A 21,890-nucleotide genomic window follows, 5' to 3' on the forward strand; every position below is an offset into this window, starting at 1 on the left:
AAAGCAGCCTCCATCACCTCTAGGGACTCAGGACAGCTTTGCAGAGCCTCCCAAACCTTGGTACCCATCCATTTCACAGAAAAGCTGCATTTCCCACGATCTGTCATCCTAGAGACTGCCTGCTTCCATGCCAGAGCAGTTTCCCCACAGGCTTAGGAAACAGCCATCATCTAATGACATGGATAAACGCCTTTGCTCGCTCAGCTTTAGGGGATTATGCCCTCAGGATGGTACAGATTGTGCACGAGATTTTTGCAAAGCAGTGGCACACAGAAATTATCACACAATCTGCCTGAATGATGTGATTCCAAGGTGAAACAAGATGTAAACCAGCATTACTGTAGGGGCCTGTGCTGCTGTTGCTGACCTGCAGTGCTCTATGCAACAGTTAACTCCTACATCATGACACACGATGCAGGATTTTCCCTTTGCAATTCCATTTTTTCCCCCACTTCCATACATTTCTCCATTTTTTCCATGCTTTCCTTCCTTCCTTTCACAAATCACCTTGAACTGGGCAGTCTGAGCTGCAATGCAAATGTATCCAGGCCAGGGAGAAGTACTTAATCCAAACTGTGCCAGGTAGAATTCCCATAACATCATATGCATTAGACCATCCTAAAATGGTCACTGACAAAGAAAAGTGGCATGAAAAGAAGAAAATTTTGGGGTTTTTTTCATATAGCACTCCAAACTAGGGAATACAGAACAAGCAGACTATGAGTAATGGGTGAGTTAATTCGATTGAGACACTGGAGATTTTATTTGCAGCTTCCACGTGGGGGCACTTTTGCACCAAGTGATTCCATAACCTTAATCCTCCTTGTAGTGCCGGGGGCCAGAGAGGAGTTGGCTGAACCCCTGCCCGGCAGTGATAGGGAGCTCCACCTGGCAACCCCAGCATCTCCATCCATGTGCACTTTGGGAAAACATTCAAAAACACCCCCCACATGCCCCTCCCAAGATTTAAAATGCATTTAGTGTTTCCTTTCAAAAATAAAATTAAAAGGAGTGGGGTAATCCGAGGGAAATCCCTTGTGTCCTGAAACTCCTCCTCCACTAGGTATGTGCTAAATTCACACAAATGCTACATTCTCCAGCTTTTATCACTTGCTAAATGGACAGGGACACTAATGAGCACGATCTGTTGCTTTAAAGCCTTTCTATAGCCTTCCTCTGTTCCCCACCCTCAGGAATTTTCATCTATAAACCACTGCCTTTATTCTACAGGGACAAATGTCAGGGACACAGGGGTCAGCTCCAGGAGCAGCACAAAGGCAGCTGCAGGTTCTTTCAAAAGCCTTCAGCTCTCCAAAACTTTGAGGTTTGGGGAGGTGGAATGATTTGGGGGCAGGGATACCCTTGCAAAAACAGGGATTATCTTGCCATACACGAAGGCAGGCTGCTAGATCGGGTACAGATTGCTGCAGCTGGACGTGGGGTTTAAGTCCCTCCTAGATGAAATGTGCTGGGGGAGTATGGCCATGGATTACAGCCTGTAAATCCCTTCTGGAAATCTCCCCCATCCTCCCTGCCACGAGCAAACCACTCAGAAGAGATGTTTTAGTCTAGGGCAGGCAGTGTGGGACTTTGGAGAAGGGTAAAGCATGAGGATGGTTTAACCCAATGCTATCTTGCAGGAGGGTTGGAGTGTGTGCCAGGAGCTCTCAGGGGCAGGGTGGCACCTGCTGTGGTGTCTCTCATGAACACCCTGGCACAATTTGGGCTTTATAAAACTACAGGGAAAAGTAACTAGCAGCCATTTTCTGTTTCTCCATTTTTTACCTAATGATCAAAGGCTCTGTGGGAAGACACACAGTGGAGTTATCAGTCTAAATCAGGGAAAAATAGGGTCCAACTGCTGGTACAGCCATAGAAATACACAGATCAAAATGTGATATTATCAAGCCAAGTCCTTTCAAAGAGTGGTTCTGCAGCAACCAGAATTCCCTTCCCACCACAAAGGAAGAGTTGATGGAAGAGGGAAGCTCCCACTTTTTGGACATTCCACATCAGCCACTACCAACTGTGCTACTCCACAGGCAAGACACTAACTTGGCCCTCACCATTTTATACGTAGTTGAAAAAAATTCTTGTTGTAGCACAGGATTTTCTGGGTTAAAAGGCCTTTAGTTCCCTAAAAGCACAACTTCCTCCTCCATTCAACAGCATCATTTCAAGGACAGTGTAAACAAAGAGGCTTTACCTGTGTGCTATGGCAGGTTTGTGTCCTTCACCTTTGCACCAGGGGACATCTTCATGAAGGTAGGACAAGCCACGGGCCATTGTTTCTGCAACGTGGCAGAGCTCGTTCCAGCTGATGATGTTGCCCTTCAGGTAATCTGTCAGAGAACCCTGCAGAACAGGAACACTGTCAGTTCTTAATCCCAGACCCCTCTATGTGACAGATGTGCCAACTCATCAGTTTAGAGAATGGTTTAGAGAGTGCTTGAAAAATCTCAGCTTTCATTTAATTTGGGGGGAGGAGAGGAGGAATCACTAGTGAAAGTAAAAAGAAGAAATAAAAATCAGAAGTGTCCATGAGTTTTCAGCCCTTGGCAGCACAGACCTCCTGATGTCTACTTATGTGCCAGGGAAAGGGAGGGAGGGAGGTAAGAAAGGGTAAAAATCATCTTTAACCAGAGCAATTCATCCAGCCTCAGCAAGGGGAAAGCCTTCCATGCAAGATAAAGCATTGTATCAGGTTGTGGCAATGATTGACTCAAGCAGACCTTGGATTTAACTGCTGGCTCAACCCCAGATTTGCACCTTTGTTTTAAGTGTTAGTCATGCTTTATAACTAAAGCAATCCATGAAGTGGGAGATGTGCCCCAAGCCTCAAAAGCAAGCGTGGAGCATCTGCAAGGGGCAGGCTGGCTCCATGAGATCCCGTGATGTCATCAAGAGATGGTGACCACCACAGATGTGAGCTGTGGCCTTTTGTGCCTCTCTCCCTTCCTAAATCCCACTTTTATTAATCCTTTATTCGTGTAGGAAAGCCATGAAAACTAAAGGGAGGGCCTTTGAAGTGGGGGAGCAGGAGCACTTTGCTACCACAGAGTCATGGCCCACTAGGAACAGACTGGATAGATTACAAGGATTATAATCCTGCTGTATCACAGCCAGCTCCTTCTCTGCCTTCCCAAAATGTCCATGCAGTGATACATTACCTTGTCATGGAAAGCTGTGATCAGCCAGAGCTCTGTCTCCAGGTTTGTCCCCCTTTTCTCTGCTGCGATAAATTGCAAAAGGTTTTCATGCTTCATGCCAGGAGTGTTGAAAATCTCCCTCTCACTCTGCCAAGATTGCTTATCCTGAAGCAGGGAGAAATGCACCATCAAAGATCACGCTTCCCTTTAAAGCAAACAGCTCCTTCAGTTCAGTCAGAGCTGCTCACACTGCTCTAAAAATCATGCTCCAGTATTAGGATGTGATGCATTCCTTCAAAAGGAGGCTGTTTTCCCTAAAGAAGAAAGTTGATGTCCTCAATATCCCCTCTCCAAAATTATCCTCAGCTGTTCCTAAAGGACATGTGTGGGGAGCAGAGAGGAAGCCAAACTCAACCTTACTGAGAAATAAGATTTTTCAAGATTTCCTAAGGATATTTGCAAGAAGAAAGCCTGTGCATACAGCACCCAGGATAAGCCTTGTAGTGCAATTGCTGCAATTGCAAAATCTAATCTAGGCTCTATTGAATATTTACTACAGCTGGCTTGGACAGAAGATGTGCAGATTTCCTTTAGCAATGCTATGACAACAAATACGAGGTGAAAAAGTAATGAAGGAGACAGCAGAGGAGCACAAAGATGTTTCAGTCATTTTTCTTTCACTTGACTTTTGATTGCTTCACTCTTTTCATCTGCAATTCCTAGAGAATCAAGGCAGGAGTGTTCAGAGGTTTCCTAGAGCAGAAGGCAGGAGCTGACAGAAACACTGCAGTGCAATTTGCTTCCACAGCACCAGGGCTCTCCCTTTGGAGGCTGTAAACTGCTCACTGGGTTTGCATCCAGATTTACAACCCACCCAGGCAGGACACACAGAGCCAGGGCACTCTGGGCACCACAGCTGCACCCTGCCTTGCTGGATTTAAACAACACAGGCATTGGCAGGGAAGTTAACACACCCTGTAGGTTTCAGAATGTGCTTGGTTTTGCCCTTCTTGCAACAAGTACTGCTACAGGAAGCATTTGGTAATGAGATAACACAGCGAGAAGTGGAGGAAGGAAAGGTCCTTGAACTTTTTCCCCCAGCAGAAGAGCCTAAATGCATCTTTGTTATAGTCTCAAAACCCATAATCTCCATAGGCACTTGGAGCATCTCAGCACTGGTGAGGAAGCCCCTGGCCAGCAAGAACCTGAAGCAGTGTCCCTCTCACCTGGATTGGGAAGATTTTCACTGCTACGTAGTCGTTCATCAGCTGAGCCTTCCACACGCAGCCAAAGCGTCCCCTTGCCTTGATCTCCAGGAGCTGCAGGGGCTTTAGGCCAACCAGGGGAGAAGGGGGTGGTGGGCCAGGATCCTGCACCAGAGGAAAAAACACTGTCACCAGCTGAAGCTGGACTGTGAAATAAAGGGAGGGGAGGAATTGACAGACTGCACGTGAGGAAAGAAGCATGAAGAAGTGACATTTTATTTAATACAAATTATTTAGATGCACTGTTTGCAGCAAGAACAGCATGAAATTCCCTGTCTTGCTTGTTCTGTAGGGTATTGGTATGGAACACATATAACAATCTACACCTCCAAGTGTCACTTTGTGACACTACTGCCTGCCATGCTCTGGGCAAAACCTGAGTTCTCCTGTGTTTTCAAAGCAAAAGTTATTTTGGGATATAAAGCACTGATGTCCTCAAGGCTACCTCCTGCCCAAAGTGGGAATCTTTTGATCTTTGTGACCAGACAGCCAACTACATCTAAAACCTCCCACTGCTCTCCAGTGCATTAGCATGCTCCATGCCACCCCAGCCGAGGGCAGCTCAGTCAGCATCACACAGATCACATCTGTTTAAACTCTGCATTATCCAGGACAATGTGACCCTGTAGGACATGTGGGGCTGGAGCTCTGCTTTCACATGGGAAAGGTTCACAGTTCATAGAATGGTTTGGGTTGTAAAGGAACCTTAAAGAACATCCAGCTCCAATCCCCCTACCGTGGGCAGGGACACCTTCCACTAGCCCAGGTTGCTCAGAGCCCCATCCAGCCTGGTCTTGGGGCAGTCACAACCTCCCTGGGCAACCTGTGCCAGGGCCTCACCATCCTGACAGGCAAGAATTTTTTCCTACTATGTTATCTAAACCTGTTCTCTTTCACTTTTAACCCGTTCCCAATTGTCCTGTCACCAAATAAAGTCCTTCTCTTGTGGGCTCCCTTCTGGTACTGGAAGTCTCCAAGGCCCCAAAGCCTCGTGCACCCATTCTCTGAGGGCTCATAAAACCTGAGCTTCATCAGGGAAAGCTTCCTCTCTCCTTCCAGGAAGCTGGCAGGAATTTTATAATCTCTCAGATCTCTGATGCTCTACAAAGTTGGCTGAAATCAGGCAATGGGTTTGAGAGTTTGGGAGGAATGGCAGCCACCAAGCAGGGCTGTCTAATTCCCTCCCTCAGGTATCTCAGATGTGTGGTAACCCCACCTAAACCCATCAGTCTGACACTTCCATGTGATGCCTTCAGTTTTAAGTTTTTCTGTTGTGCTTGGGTGGTGAAGACAAACCAGTCCTATTCCAGCTGGGAACTCAAGGACAATCTCTTCAGACTTCAGGTCCTAAGCATGAACAATGTGAAAAGAGGAGGGTGGGCAAGCAAGCAAGGAGGATGAAACTTCATGATTTGAGGCTATTAATTGGAAGGTTGACTCCTGCATGCAAATGGACTAAAACCTATAAAAATGTGAGCTCTTGTGACCAAGCTCTCTTTTGCTTCCATCCTGGAGCCATCCAGGCAGGGCCATGATTGTTTCACGGTACTGCCAGGGTGAGGCCTTTGAAAATCTCTCAATAAATCCCCATTTTATTCCCCTTAACTCTGTTCCAGCTCCTCTAGGCATCACATGGATGCCAACTTCACCAGCTTCAGTGAAGAAGAGTTAGGCCAGCCAAAAAGAGCGAAGCAGAAGCGGGTGTGAACACACACTGAGCACCCCAAAGAAAGGGGGAGCGCTGACCTCGATGATGTCCACGTGGCCGTAGGGAGGCTTGCGGTGCCGGTACATCCAGAAGGCCAGCAGGATGGCCACGGACAGCACGGCGATGGGCAGCAGCGAGTACACCAGGATGTTGAGCAGCGACGGCGTTGGCGGCGGCGGCTCGTATATGACTGTGAGGAAAGAGCCAGGGAAAAGGAATGCTTCAGGAATGCAGCAGCACTGGCAGCTGCACATCCAGAGGTGACCAAACCCCTTCTGTCCTTCCACTGCAAAGCTGGCTGGTGTGAGATGCTGTATAGTGATTCGTGTCATTGTGGAAATACACCATGAGATCAATAGAAACAAGAATATTGCATTGAAAGCAAAACATGGACATGATACACAAGAAAATATAATGAGTTCATTATATTTGTTAAAATCACTTTGCTGTGCTTTTTGGTTTTATGTATTGTTTACTCTGCTCTATAATCATGAATTGTATCCACTTTTTATGTCTAAGAAAACATGGGCTTGTACGAACAGAAGCAAACTTCCCCTGTTTGCTAGGAGTGTAACCTGACAACATGTTCAAACCTTGTCCAGACCTGGTGGGGGCTTGTGGCCACTGCTGCTTGAGTGCTAGCCAACATGTTCAGGCTTGCTGAGGCTTGTACCCCAGCACAGTGGGCATGTCACAGCCCAGCAAGGAGCTGCCTATAAAAGGGGCAGTGACCAAAGGTGGGACAGACGTGTTGGTGGAGCTCAGACTCCCCATGTCCACAGTGCTGCTTGCCTGTTCCTTATCAACAAACTAATAAATTGCCTTATTGATTGACCTACCCGATTTTGGTGAGCAATTTATAACACTGGCATGTCCCATCACACCCAACAGCATTCATAAGGCTCCATGGTTTTCTCTTCTCTGTAGAAGTAATGTTAGTAATGGACTAACAATGGCCCAAACCACACTTTGCAAGCTGAGCCTCCATTGACCTTTATTTAAGATAGGTATTTCTTGTTGGGATACATAAAAGCAGAAAATTTCCTCCTCTTAACCCTTCCAAATGCATTAAGAGAGCACGAAATCCCTTACAGCATTGCTTTACCTTTCACAGTGATTGACAAGTTGTCAGTTTTTAGTAAAATGCTGCCGGAGTCACAATCAAATGCACTATTCCCACAGTAGTTCTTGTTCCAAATTACATCAGTGCAGTTGAGACACAAACAATGGGAATACTAAATGGAGCCATGTTGCTATGTTGGAGACAGGGAAGGAAAAAATAACAAGACTTGCCAAATTAAACAAAAAACTGTGAGAGAAAGAATATTTGCTATTAGGTTGCTACGGGTACGTTAATAACAGGAGATAATATAACCCATGTAAACAATTAAAAACCTATCAGGACAGCCCAGGAAAATCTGATAAAGGTCTATTAGAACATCTCAGTAAATGCAGCTGGTTCAAACCAACCTAAGGAAAAGATTCACCTGTTTTAATAGTTTTTATTGAATGATACTTTTAAAAGTATACAGCTAAAAGAATCATTGTTTTTCTATTAGCCTCTGAAGAAAGTCCTGCTATTACTTTTCTTCCTTGATGCATGTCCACAGGCTCTGAAAGCTGGTACACACCCTTTCCCTTTAATTCCCCAACCAACAAAACAGAATAAAATGCAAAAATCCCAGATGCTCAAGGTATCTGGAGACTCATGACCTATGGATTTCATGAGGAAGGAATCAAACACCTTTTAAGAGTTTGAGGCTCAACCCATGCTATGTAAATCACTCTGCCCTCTTCCCCTTGTGTGGGATTTTGTTTCGTAACATCCCATAGTGAACTGTCCATCATAAAGAAAACCTAACCCTTACTGATGGTATCCAAAATGTTGGTACACCTTTAGCCATTGAGTGAAAAAACCTTAAAAAAATTATTCTTAAATAACTGTAGCAAAAGGCTTTCTGACTTTGTAACGAAACATCCAACAACTCAATGTTGACATGAAGCTGAATCAGAGGAAGTTTAAGATAAATATTAGGAAAAGGTTCTTCACCCAGAGGGTGGTAGGGCACTGGAACAGGCTCCCCATGAAGTGGTGACAGCACCAAGCTCAGAGCTCAAGGAGCATTTGGAGAACCCTCCAGGCACCTGGTGTGAATGTTGGGCGTTTCCTGTGCAGGGCCAGGAGTTGGACTCGATGATCCTTGTGAGTCCCTCCCAGCTCAGGACATTCTGTGGTTTCTATTAAAGTCCTTGGATGCTGGCTCTAGAGGAGGAGACCCCAACTCCCCATCCTCCCAGTCACTCACCTTCTGGGCCGGTGACTTCAGGCAGGTGGGTGAATTTCTCGTTGCAATAGTTGCCCTCGCAGCAGCAGAAAAACACCTGAGGGTTTTCTTCTGTGGCTACACACTCCTGCCTGTGCCAGGGAGGGACAGACATGGAATGAAGGGGAGAGAAAAACATTGTCAGCCAACTCCTGCCTCTTGTCTTTGGGAGCCAACCTGCTGCAGCTGCACTGCACAGATCAGCAGTCTCCACTTACAGACAACAACTTGGCACTCAAATACCCCAGTGGATAGCAAAGACCCTTGAAAGGACTGCAAAGGAAACAAATGCTTCCATATGTACTGAGGGCATTAGCTGGTGAGCAATAAATAACAGCCAGTGCTGCTAACAGAATGAGAAGGAGAAAAACGACAGAGAGACGCCTCAGTCCCTGAACAGTGACTTTCCCACAGCCCATATGAACGCTGCCAGGGCAGAGAAATATTTGATCATGCAATTAGAGATTGTGCCATAAAGCAGTCGTGACAAGGGCTGAGCTCAGGCTGCATCACCAGCTCTGCACACTCGAAGGGCACCAGACAGCAACCACAGCCCTGCTGCAGCAGGGGAGGGCTGCAGGTCTGAGGGCATGCAGGGATAGTTTTAAACTGAAATAGGGCAGGTTTGGGTTGGATTTTAGGTACAAATTCTTTTCTGTGAGGCACTGGAAGAGGTTGTCCAGAGAAGCTTGGGATGTCTCATCCCTGGAAGTGTTAGGTTGGATGGGACTTGGATTATCCTTGGTCCTGTGGAATGTGTCCCTAACCATGGCAGGGAATTGGAACTGGATGATCTTTAAAAGTCCCTTCCAATCCTAAGCATTCAAGGGTCCTATGATTCTCATTTTGTTTCTGGGGTTTTAAAGTTTAATTTTCAAGCGCCATCTCCTCCATAAAAAGCTTATTTCTGCACAAAAACCTTTAAGAAAAACAGTTTTCAGCTCTCATTTTCTGCCTCTAATCCAGGTACTGCTACAGCCTTCCCAGCACTGAGATTTCCTTCCACATTGTGCAAGGCCTTAGGGGACTTCCATGGATCAAACCAACTCCACTTCCACACATCCTCCCTCTCCCCACAGATCAATGCCAAAAGAGATGTGCAGTGATTTTTGCAGTACTCTAGCCATCATTTCTTTCTGTTTCTTAAATGCTGCTTCCCTTCCCTGCCACCTTTTGCTGTGCTATGCTCTGCTTTTAGTTATTAGGCTTGCAGAGCTGCTCTCCACAGAGAACTGTATCAAACTATTTCCTGAAGCCCAGCTAAATTATATGCATAACTTCCTTCCCTCGACCACTTGGAGGAAGTAGCAAAACAATCATATGTGTTTGACATTATTACTCATTTCTGAACCCATGCCAAGCCTCCCTTTCTTGTGCTATCACTGACATACTGCCACGAGAAGAATGGAAAGGGCTCTCCTCAATCCAACTCTGGGTATTTTTCTATGCTTTTCTCCCTTTGGGGAAAAAAAAACAGGTATAGCCAAACTGTCTCCTCCAAAGTCTCAGCTGGGAAGCACTTAGTTTGTTTTTCAGGCTCTCATTTTTTTATCTTCAAAGCAAGAAAGCAACCATTTGACTTATTCAAATGAACAAAGATGTTTCAACAAGTTAAACAGCATTTCCAGATGCGTTTTAGTGAAATCAGATAACAAGCCCTTTGGATTCAACAGCATCAGTGTTGGAACCTTCCATAGATAACACATCCTTTGCTAAATCTGCTGGTTAAAAAATCAAGCTAATGAGTGAAAACAGCCTGCTCCACATCTGCAATTCATTATCCATCTCTGAGTGAAGCCATCCAGGTATGTGTGACATGTTGCACTTAGCAAATATTGCAGCTGAGGCAGTGGGAGAGAACGACACAGTGAGGGCACGTTTTGGAGTGGTTCGTGTGCTCTGCAGGGGAATGTGAACATGACCTCTCCAGCAGGGCTGTGTAAATAAATGTGAGATTTCTAAACACCACCTTCTTCCTATAACCTTAAATGTACATGTGCCACGTTCTTGTTTCCTCAAGATAAAGAGCAGAGTAAGGAGCCGTCACCTTCAACGTCCCAACCCTTGCACTCCAAAATTTTTCCACATTCTAGTGACACAAAGGAGGCAGCACTCAGCACATCCCAGTGCTCCAAAAGCAGCTGCAGCAGCCAGCAGAGCAGGACCATGCCCTGCATCCAGAGAGACACAATACAGGTGCATCTGCACAGGCTGCTCCCAGAAATTCAGCATCCAAAGGTGCCAGAGACACAAAGGGCATCAGCACAGCAGAACTGATCAAAAAATCATCTTCTTAGCCATTTTTACCACCTTGGGATGCAACACTACCTGCATGGAAGTCTGCCAAGGGCACTCCAGGGAAGAGGAAAAATGAAAAGGGCTGCATTTAAAGAGGCTTTATTCCTTTATATATTTAAAGCTAACCTTTATTTCAAATGTTGCTTTTGATACTTGTACTGTTTTTTTAATTCTCAGAAGCTCTTTTAGCTTTGGCCTGGAATTTGTGGCTTTGAAAAGTCAGGCAGTGGGATACTGGATGCTCAGTTCTAGGGCTGCAAAAGGCTGGTGAGGAGCCCTGGAAACTTTTTACCATTGTAACAGAGCAACACGTTATGACAAAGTTTAAGAACCACTACATCCCTGCAGAGACACTCAGTGACAATACAAGTGTCACTGCATACAAGAGCAGGCACTGAAAGGAGAAATCTGTTTACAGTAAACACTTCTGCTTGGAAGTAGGAAACTACAGTGACCTTCTGTTCTCAGAAGAATCGGCATTAAGATGACTAATGGGCCAAGGAGGATTGATTTATTGGGAAAGAACAAAAATTTAACTATATATAGAGCCTGGCTACTCAGTTGGCAAGGGAATAGGTGTGGTAGGAAAGTAACTTGGAGCTAATAATAGAACAAAGATGAGGAACAACTTACAGTCGAGATAAGCCAAGACAACAGGCACAAAAGCAGGGGAAGTGTACAGCACCAGAGGGAGAAAACACTGCAGCCATGGGACAAATCTAGTTCCAGCTTAACCCCACAGCTTAGCACCTGATCTTCCTAAAACTTTCAGAACAAGAAACTTCAAAGATGCACAACAGAGAATTGCACAAAGGTGAGATCGACCTACATCGGTGTTGTATCAAGGGAAATCCTTGAATTTTGTGTTGTTAATCCTTATTGAAAGGGCTGGGCTTGGCTTGGTTGGTTGGTCATTGGTTTGGGTTTTTTTTTAACAAAAACCCTAAGCTTAGAGCTACTGAACATTGTCCTTTTCAAATGAGAAACTTCATAAGGCTGTTTTCTTTAGCTGTAATTCTTTCCCCCTTTGTAGAATTGCATCAAGGGAAGTGAGAAAAGGCTAGTTAATTTTCCCAGCTATTTAATGAAGCTGGAGCCTTCACACTACAAAACCTCACTCCTTTTCAGCTCCCTACAGGCAGTGACACACAAACTCACATTGCTTTTGCTGCCCCACTCTTTCTCCTCTTCACTCAGCCAAAGAACAGTGGAACTTTCTGCAACATCACAAATGCCAGACTATCTCAACCCCTAACCACCCCCAGATATCTGTGCTTTTCTAGACAGCTCCAAATGATTCCAAGTTTTCACTTCTATCACCAAATGCTCCTGGAAGAACATATTGCTCTCCATTTGATGGTACAGGACAGGTTTTTCAATGAATGCCAGAATTATCAAAGCTTTGCTAGGGAAAAAACAAACAAAACAAAACAAAACACAACACAAAAGCCCTAAAAGTAATTTTTGCAGCTTCTATTTAGAAAGTCAAAGCAGGTTAAGTGACAATTCTGAGAGCTGCATTAACAACAGAAGTAATTGCAGGGGATGCTTTTGCCAATTAACTTGGACTTGCCTTCTTTTCCTCTATGCAAAAAAAACCCCACAAGCTTTTACACTTAGAGGCTCGATTAAACCTGTATTTGGACAAACCAGCTGGGCTATTACCTGTCATAGCAGTTGAAGTCATCCAACCAGCAGCCTTTCTTCACCAGCTCGATGGAGCCCGAGTTGTTTCTCCAGGAGGCGTAGCAGTGCAGCCGCTTGTCCTTCTCGCCCTCGCAGCGCTCCACGCCGCTCTGGTTGGTCTTCTCCAGCTCCCAGTTGGCATTGTAGTAGATGCACTCCCTTGTCTCAGCCTCCCCATGGCCTGGTCCTGGAAACAAAAATCAAGCCCCAAGAACATTCAGGTAAAATCAGAACTAGATCCTGGGAATTGTGTGGCTCTGTTGTAGGTGATGTGTGCATGTGGTTCCCTGGGAGCTGAGCAGCTCAGCAGTGTGAGGTTGAGATTATTCTTCTCCTTTGGGGTGAGGAAGGGGATGGAGAGGTCAGGTTTGCCCAAGCTCACACAGGAGCTCGTGGTGAAGCCAACAGCCCAGCTGAGACCTTCCCAGATCTCCTCTGGGGAATGCTTCAACCTTAGGACCCTAAAAAGGGAGGTGCACAAGGAAACACATTGTAATGTGTAACCACAGAATATCTAATACTGTCTAATGTCTAACCACAGAAACCCTGTTCAGCCAAGAACCTCCCAGGGTGCTACTTGCTGCTTGCTGGGGTGTCATGCAGCAGAGTTACTCTCTCTCTCCACCACTACTTTGGGAAACACCACCTAAAAATAAACAGTTTCTTCCACTGATGTAACTGAGAACAGATAATATTCATCCTGCAGAGGAGAGCAAAACCAATGGCCATTCCTCACTTAATCCAGGCTTATTTTGGTAAGCTTCATTATGATAAATGCCATGCTTTTAGCTGCATTTGATGTGGCTCACAGTGCCTCTCCACCCAAGCAAGACCTTCAGGAACAGAAAATTCTGTTTCTGGTCACCTCAAATGGATGCTTGGCCACCACAGACAAAGGAGTCCCCATAGCCTGTGGGTCTTCCCTCCTTTAGAGCCTTGTGCCAAAGGACTGTGGAGCTCCTACTGCCCCCAAGGAAACAATTCCCCCACAGCCACCATATAACTGAAATAATATTGCAGACACATCCATTAAAATCAGAGTCAAGGAAGGGAACACTGATATTTGCAGGTCACCTGTTCTGTCCTAAACCTTAGAAATCCTCTCTTCATCTGGAAATGCTCTGCTTTGTGGCATTTTGAGGATCAGTTTAAAACAAAATGAAGAATGAAACAAACACACGTCTTGTAAGCAGACAAATACAAGGTACCATGAGCCCTGTACCAGGATGGTTCTGTAAATTCTGAGATGCCCTGCAGCCATCTCTCTTTGGGATTACCCAGCCTAAGGTAAGGTCAGGGCTGGCCATTATTTTGATGGATTGCAATGATGGAAAATGTAGGTATCTCAATAAAATGTGTTGACAACTGGGTAGAAAACACAAATAGGTCCCACAGGATGGTGAAACGAATGTGCTGTGCTCCCAGAATAGCCAGACCTCTGTGAAGTCTGGAGCTAAGTTTCTAGCTAGAAAATCACAGTTCTGAATAAGCTGGGGATGAGGGTCCAACCAGCTCCCAGTCCAGCTCCTGGACTCAGCAATGGGTAATGTTCATGGCTTGGAGCAAACTCATCACACTAGGAAAATCTCTTTGCAATCTGCTGAGCTGTTCAGTCCTTCAATAACACTTTTTAGGAAGACTGCTTGATCTGCATCATGGGAGAGACTGCAAGGGAGTAGGGGTATGAGAATGTCATAAAGCTGACTTCTGAAACTATATTCAATTATATTCAAAGCACACACGGACAGGAGCTCAATTTCAATTGCACCTGCAGGTTTTATCAGCGCTCGCCAAAGCTCCATCAGAGTTTTCCTCTGACAAGTTGCTTACAATAATGAAAACAACCTACCAATATCCCTCAACACAGAACAATGTCAATATTGACACTCCTTGTTAAAGCTTTGATATTTGTTCTCTTGATACTTACACCATGCTTTTTTAGGGCAGATTAAGCATTTTTGCTAAATGCTGGTTAAATCAGCAGGAAGGCAAAAAATCTTTTTTTGTGTGGGGGTGGAGGGTGGTATCTTTTTACTTATGAAGGAAAGAATAAATATCTTAACTGCTTAGAATCATAGAATGATTTGGGTTGGAAAGGATTTTTAAAGGTCATCTAGCCCAATATCCCTGCAATAAGCAGGGACATCTTCAACTAGACCAGGCTGCTCAAAGCCCCATCCAACCTGACCTTGAATACTTCTAGAGTCACCACCTCTGTGGACAACCTGAGCCAGAGTTTCACCACCCTCATTGGAATAAATCACATGGCTTCCAGCTGGTACCTGACACCTAATCCTCACCTACCATCTTCTGCTCCACTCCTGGAAATACACTTTGTAATCTCATTTTTATCATCCTAAACTGAATATCGCTTTTGATCAAGAAGGAAATTTTCCCTCTCTCCCCAGCTCACTCTGCCAGAAAGCTGGAAAGTTTAATAAACCATTTCACTGGAAAGCAGCCCCAAAATCTAATCCTAGCTCAGCCACCATCAGCTGCAACCTTGAGCAATATCGTGTAGCCTCTATTTTCTCCACCATAAACGACAGCCAATGCAGTGCACAGAGCTGAGGTGAGGTTTGATATTCCCACTGTGCTTTGGAAAGGGAATGTTGAAAAGATGTGAAGCAGGAGCTGTGTCAGCTCTGGGACCAGCAAACCAAGGCTGCTAAATCCTGTGTTGAGCCCAGGCTCCCTTCCCCCAAGACAGTTGTCTTTTCTGGAACAAGTTTCAGCTGAAGACTAAGAGCTGCTTGCAAACACGCAAACCCAACTCTGCAAACAGCAACCACGCCAGGAAAAAAGGCCTTTCCCAGTTCCCCCCCGCTGTCAAAGTTTAGATGATTTGAATAAAAGCATGCATAAAGTTTTAGATGACTAAATAGATGTATGCTTTCTTTATAACAGCTCCTAAGGATGCTTGCATTAAGAAGACACTTTAAAAACCTGCGTGTTTGTTACCTGCTTTCAGATCTCTTTAAAAGCCATTTGGTAGGATCCTCGCCCCGCTGGGTGCTCACGACTGCAAGAAACCCTTCTGTTTGTACCCAAGATGGTCTCAGCAGGAAGGGGCACGGCTCCAGGTCTGGGTATTAATTTACCTGCTGCTTTAGCTCATCAAGAAACACTCACACCTTGCTCTGTAATGGATCACGCAGAGACCAAAGTTTGCAGCTAACTGCCTGTTCTGCACTCGCTGTGGTAAAACCCTCCCTGAACAGAGGGAGGGAGAGTCAAAACAGGGGCATGTCCCTTTGAGGGAGAAAGGTGTGACTAAGACAAGGAAATCTGAGCTTTGCTCATCCATCCCCAGGGAGCTGTGTAGCTTTTCCTGCCTCCTCTTCCCCCCTTGGGCAATGGATACCCCCAAGGCCACTGTAGGTCTGTAAGAAACATTGAGCTGGACATTGGGTGATGGTTTTAAACTAAAACAAAAATAAATTTGATATAAGAAAAAAGTATTTTTCTCAATGAGGGTGATAAAACACTAGAACAGGTTGCCCAGGGAGGTGGCAGATCCTCATGTCTGGAAACATTCATGGTCAGGTTGGACAGAGCTCTGAGGAACTTGTTGTAGTTGAAGATGTCTCAGCTCACTGCAGGGGAGTTGGACTAGATGCCCTTTAAAGGTCTCTGCCAGCCCCAACTATTCTGTGATTCTGCCAAATGACAAAGACATGGATAACATGTCCTGGTTCTCATTTCAAGCTGCAAGAAGGATCAGAGGGTGTTGCCCCAGGATGTGTGCAGGAAGCACTTGTCTCCCTCCACCAGACCCAGCTGATGCATCAGCACAACCAGGATTTGACTGGGCTCCTCTGTGCCCCCAGCAGTACAACCTGGCTCAAGAGAAGTGTTGTACCAATCTTGAGCATCTGACAGGAGTGACACTGTTAATTTTGGCCAAAAAGGCCTTTCCTGAAACAAAAGTCTTTCAGTGCAGTCACAGATCACAGCTTGAGACAGATTAAAGGGGTTGTATCCCTACAGTCCTGCTCTTCCTCTCCTCACTCTTGTCATCCCCAGGAAAGCTCCTGAACTCCTTCATTTGGGGGCACTGCCTGGTAACATCCTGCTCATGTAGGATGGAAAACAAATACCCCAGGGAACTGCTTAGCTTTTGGCAGAAAATCAATGGGACTTGGGTGCAAGATATAAAACCTTTGCTGAGCAAGTGTTTGAAGATCGCTGTTGGAACCTGGTCTCATTCATTGGGCTCCCATTCCTCTCCAGCCTAAGCCTATTCCACCAGCCACAAAGCAAAATTTGGGAGAAGAAGTTTCAAAGCAGAAGCATGGATGTGGGGCAGGAGCATGGACATGGGGCAGGAGCATGGACATGGGCAGGAGCACAGCATCCCCAGCACTGCATCCCACTCTCAGCCTCAGCTCTCTCCACAGAAAAGAGCCTCATGTCAGCAGGCAGGCAAAAACAATCAACTTTTTAATACTACAATCCACAAATAGTAATTTAAGTGATAAAGCCTGAAGTCCTGTTTGAGATCAAAATCTAAGGAAGAATCAGGATTTGCAGGAGCAGATGGGTTTCTGGCATCCCACTGCACCCACCCAGTGCTTCAGGGATGTGAGAAACGACAATCACCTTTTAAAATTTCAAAAGGTTTATTAAAAACCTTAACAAAATACAACAGAAGGACTGAATCAGGAAATATTACAGTGCTGGGAGTCGTCTTGACTAGCAGCCACGTGCTCTTCTACAAAATGGATGCTCTGCCTTTTATACCCTTGGCCCCTCCCAAAGTCTTATGAGTCAACTTCCATCCTTTGGTGGAGATCACTTTCTTACAGCTTGAGAGCAGGTGTTGCCATTCTGTGCCTCCTAGTAATAAGCCTGCCCTCCTCCCAAATGTCCAGACTACCCAGGCTGTCCAGGGCAATAATACAAGGAGGAGGGGAAAGAGGACTATAGGGACAACATACCCAAATAACATAATTATGCATCTATAAAATTTCTCTTAACATACACATAATGTTCATCCCTTAATTGTGAGAGCCAACCATTGCATTACCCATCTATAACAGGCATGATGCAGTGTGGCTTGTCCTTGAACAAAAGTATTTTTTCTTTACACAAAATACCAAGCCCAAATAACTCCCACACATCACACAGGCAGAGGGAGGCTACCCACCATCACCCATTTTTGGGGTGGAAATCAACTTTCTGACCTCAGTCTGGAGGAACTGCCATTATGCTGATTCCCCTGGGTCAATTTTCTGCTCCAAATGACTGAAGTATCACTAGGTTTTTGCCAAGCAAGACCCCCAGCACCCATCTGAGGCACATAATGATGGGAAGAGCAATCGAGGCACCATGTGGCATGGGAAGACCTCTTGCCTCTACTTGGGAGTTACAAGGCACAGAGGGAGCTCATTAAAAAAAGATCCTTGTGAACTGAAGGACTTCAGCCTGCTGAGACATGGGACCTTGCTGCTGATCTGAGACTAAACCCTGCTCTCCTAATTTGGAGCTGCTGACAGATCACTGAGGCTGTATCATTATCCAACAGCTTCTAAATTATAGCCAAGATCCAGTGTAGCAACTCCTGGTCTAGGTGTTAGCAGTTACCAGGCTCCTAACTCATAATTAGATACGTAGGGAATATCTTCCCCAAGGCTGAAGGCTGCTATAAATCTCAGCTCTTTATCTCTGCCTGTCCCCTTTTGAAAACCTAAAATGAAAGTATATACGAAAAGATGGGATGTGTCAAAATAGTCTGCATAAACACTGAGTGATTTACCAGACAATCTGTTTGCCTGACTGTCAAAACCACCGGGCTTTATATATGAAACAGTGTATGCAACTGAAGTTATTTGCAAACACTTCGTTATGTCCCTATATAGCTATTTGTACATGTAATTCTGTGATATAAAACGGCGGAGATTGTACACTGAATTGGGGTAATTGCCCTCTAATTTGGAGGGTAATTGCATGCAGCAATTAAGCAACTGCGGATGCATTCTTGCACGTGTGATTATGGAAGTCGGGCCCTTTGTTTGAGGTTTGGGTTTGCTTTCAAGGGCTCTCCCTCAAACCGTGGCAGGGGTGAGCAGAGCTGGGAAATCAGGGGCTGCTCACCTTGCATCTGCTGGGATCTGCCACTTCACCCCCTTCCCAGGGGATGCTGAGCCAGCTGCCTCCAAACCCACAGCTGTGTTTTGGCACTCCCTCCAATGGGGGACCACAATCCAAGCATTTGTGGAGCACTCCTGGAGGCACTGGTGGGGAGGGAAAGGCAGGGAAAGAGAACTGCTGCCTCCCAGCTCTCCCTCTGCCAGGCACCTGCCCAGAAATCATATGCAGGACTACATATTAAAGAATTCCAAATAGTTGTAGCTAGAAATTCAAAATCAAGCCAGATGAACTTGCAACTGTTTGGAAAATGTTGCTCTGGAGAGACCACCCAGTTGCATCTCTACAAAACGAATGTGAGATTTCTAAGTGTTGCTCCAGCACTTATTCCCCAAGCAGCGTGATTTCACTCCTGCTGTACTTAAATAATAGGGGCTAAATACATTTTTAGGCAAAGCATCAAACTCGTGATGACATCTGTGGTTAAGCACGTAACTGCACACAAGGATTTGGAGACTTGTTGCTTTTATCCCCTGTTCTTTCACCAAAGTCTTTAAACAACAGCAGAAACGAGCCCCTGTGACTCTGCAGAGCCTCTTTCTAAAGCCAAAACTTCACCCCACCTTTGTGGACTTCAATGGGCAGGGTTTGTCCAGGCAGGGATATCCCATTCAGGGATGGTTAATTAAAAGCATCTACTCTTGCAAAATGTTTTGGTTCTTAAGCCAGATCAGGTAAATCTGGGCAGCACTGAGAAAGGTGTAATGCCAAGGGAAGATATTAGCTGGAATTTTGTTTTCTGTCAATAGATTTGGCTTATCCCACAGTAAAGGAGCTCCAAGTTTTCGAGTCAATCAATGGCTGTTAATCTATTATCTCAGCATATATTGCCATGGTAACCTGCAATGATGCCATTGACAACCACTCTCAAAAGGACAGGAGGCTTTAAGTCATTTTCTTTTAAAATTAAAAAAGGAACTTTAATATTAAGAAATACATCCTCCCTGCTCACCAGGGATGACAACTCAGGGCTTCTATATTCACACCATGACTCACACTTCACAGCTTCCACGGACATCTGTGTAGCAACCCCCCTCCCCATATATCTCTTTTTTAACTTGGGTTTAAGTCAGTAAATGATAACAAGAAAATTATTCCAAAGAAAAATATCTTCATTAGAATTTTGTCCCAAATAGATGGCAAAACCTGTTTTGTAAAATGTAAGGAGTGTGTTTTAGGAGTTATTACTACCAGCTTGGGGAAATGTAATTCCTCTGAATCATTTCCCTGGTATTTTAAGTCAAACAGCATGGGAAGGAGAAGGACCCAGAGAAGGACATGGAGCATCCCAGCTCCTCACAAGGCCAAATCAGGCAGATCCTGCAGAGGGAAGATGGAGCTGAGATGACAGCAATACTCAGTTGAGTGAAATACTGAGTGTCCACACACACATACATGCACACAGAGCTGATGGGATTAATCTCCTGGCGCAAAGGGGAGGATCTCTCAGGAAAAGGTTTAGTAAATCATTCCTCTGGCCATGCAGAGCAATCCAAGGAGGTTTGGCCAGGTTGCTGGCTGGCCTGGTTTGCAGCAGGACAGAAATGCTGCCAGCAGTTAATCAATTTTTGGAAGCAGAGCATTTTTGACTTGAACTCAGAGGGTCACTTCTATATTTTATTTAAAGAAGAGATCATTTTAGTTATCCATTAGAAAAATCCTATTTTGTATCATTTCAGTTAAGGACAAAGCCAAAAATGTAATTACATTTCTCCCTTCACATCACTAACTGTATCTGTCTCCCCCCAAAAGGTTTTAGTTCTTTAATAAAACCATCAGGGAGATCAATCAAAAGCATTTAATGCCGTGGTGCTTCTGCAGTTCATGTTTAAATGCACTTTGGGTCACAAACGAGGCAATTTGGACAGCAGAGCTCAAACCAGATTAGTAATAACACACAAAAAAGGCCTAATTCCTAATTTCTTTTTCTTTCTTTTTTTTTTTTTTTTTTTTTTTTGCACAAATACATACTCCTCCTCAGCTACACCCTAGAGAATGAAATGAAAACCAAGCCAGCCCCAACGAGCACGAAGTCACAGATCCAAAAAGGGCACTGCTGCCACCCCCTGCCTGTGCACAGTGTGGGGTGGGGAAGAGCACAGGAGCTGCAGATTGCCCATCCAAACTCCCTCCAGAGCTCTCAGAGCTGCTGCCTGCCCATGTGTGACCAGCCCTGAGGATGCCACCTTGGGCAGCATCTCTGAAGTGATGTTCCTCCATCCCCTCAGTTCACCAGAAAACACCTCCAAGCTTCCTTTGCACCACCACAGCCTTGCTCCACAGAGGAATTCCATGAAGGAGAGGTTGTGTTTTCTCCCCTAGACCACGAGTTTCCAAACAGGCATATAGTTATTAAGATTTTGTTTTTCTGGAATTTGAGGTGTGCACTTACAAAAGCATTAAGCAGGCCATTTATTTGGCTTGGAACAGCAGTGACTACTTTTTTGGCATGAAAAATGGCCCCCTGTGGGCTGAGCTCTCTGCACACAAGCTACCAAGAAGGTGTCTCAGCAGCCAGACTTTGCAGCCTCTGTAAGGGAAAATATCTGAGCTTAACTGCAAGATTAAGGTATTTCCAACTGCACTCCTGAAAATCAAATAGAAGGCAAGTCTTGACCAGATTCCACAAATCATTAAGTAAAATATGCAGCAAGTTCTGAAATGACATTTAGAACACAATCATTTGTTCTGTCCCATTCTCCTCGGGAGCCAGCGTGGGGTCTCCAGAGCGCATGGGAGGAGGAAGTGAAATCACGTACGTTCGTAAATATTTTCCCCACACACAGAGAAGTTTTGAAAAGCTGTCAAAGCAAGTCTGGAAAATGAATTTCCTTCCAGGCAGAACAACAAGGGTATGGGAGCATCTCTTTTGGTTTAAGAACAGCAGTAATCATGTGGTGATGCCTTTCCCAGCTTTTTCACAGCATCTGCTCCATCCCACTGTCCTCATCATCCTGTGACACTGCCACCAGCAGAAATGCTTTCCAGAGCTCCTGGTTTTTAAAGTCTTCTCCAGGGAAAGAGAGATGTGTGTCCAACACAGCACAGCACACCTGGCAAGCCACAGAGAGCTTCAGTACCACAACAGCAGCACCTCAATTCATAATCTACACAGGGTCCTCTGAGATTTATCAGCAGGGACATTTCAAATATGCTTTAAAATGTGCTGAGTCTACTAAGATTGGGCCCCAAGTGCTTTTCTATTGATTCTGCTTGACATTTCCAAATACCACAATTCCAAATTTAATTCACTGGTAATTGGAAAAACTGTAATGCATGTAAATGGACAAGAAGATGTGGGAAGTCCAAA

At 45.1% G+C, this 21,890-nt stretch overlaps 1 protein-coding gene across 1 annotated transcript in view; it reads right to left on the minus strand.

Annotated features, from left to right (window-relative positions):
* Window positions 1-21,890, minus strand: part of ACVR2B (activin A receptor type 2B) — a 107,677-nt gene that overhangs the window by 16,490 nt on the left and 69,297 nt on the right. Inside the window, exons 2-7 of the mRNA XM_033065675.1 lie at window positions 12,410-12,617; window positions 8,429-8,538; window positions 6,161-6,312; window positions 4,376-4,519; window positions 3,171-3,314; window positions 2,207-2,355 (exon numbers count right to left, since the gene is read on the minus strand). Of these exons, the coding sequence (XP_032921566.1) occupies window positions 2,207-2,355; window positions 3,171-3,314; window positions 4,376-4,519; window positions 6,161-6,312; window positions 8,429-8,538; window positions 12,410-12,617 (907 nt within the window). The remainder of the gene's footprint in view (window positions 1-2,206; window positions 2,356-3,170; window positions 3,315-4,375; window positions 4,520-6,160; window positions 6,313-8,428; window positions 8,539-12,409; window positions 12,618-21,890) is intronic.

The sequence above is a fragment of the Catharus ustulatus genome, chromosome 1, assembly GCF_009819885.2.
Source record: "Catharus ustulatus isolate bCatUst1 chromosome 1, bCatUst1.pri.v2, whole genome shotgun sequence".
NCBI classification, from domain to species: domain Eukaryota; kingdom Metazoa; phylum Chordata; class Aves; order Passeriformes; family Turdidae; genus Catharus; species Catharus ustulatus.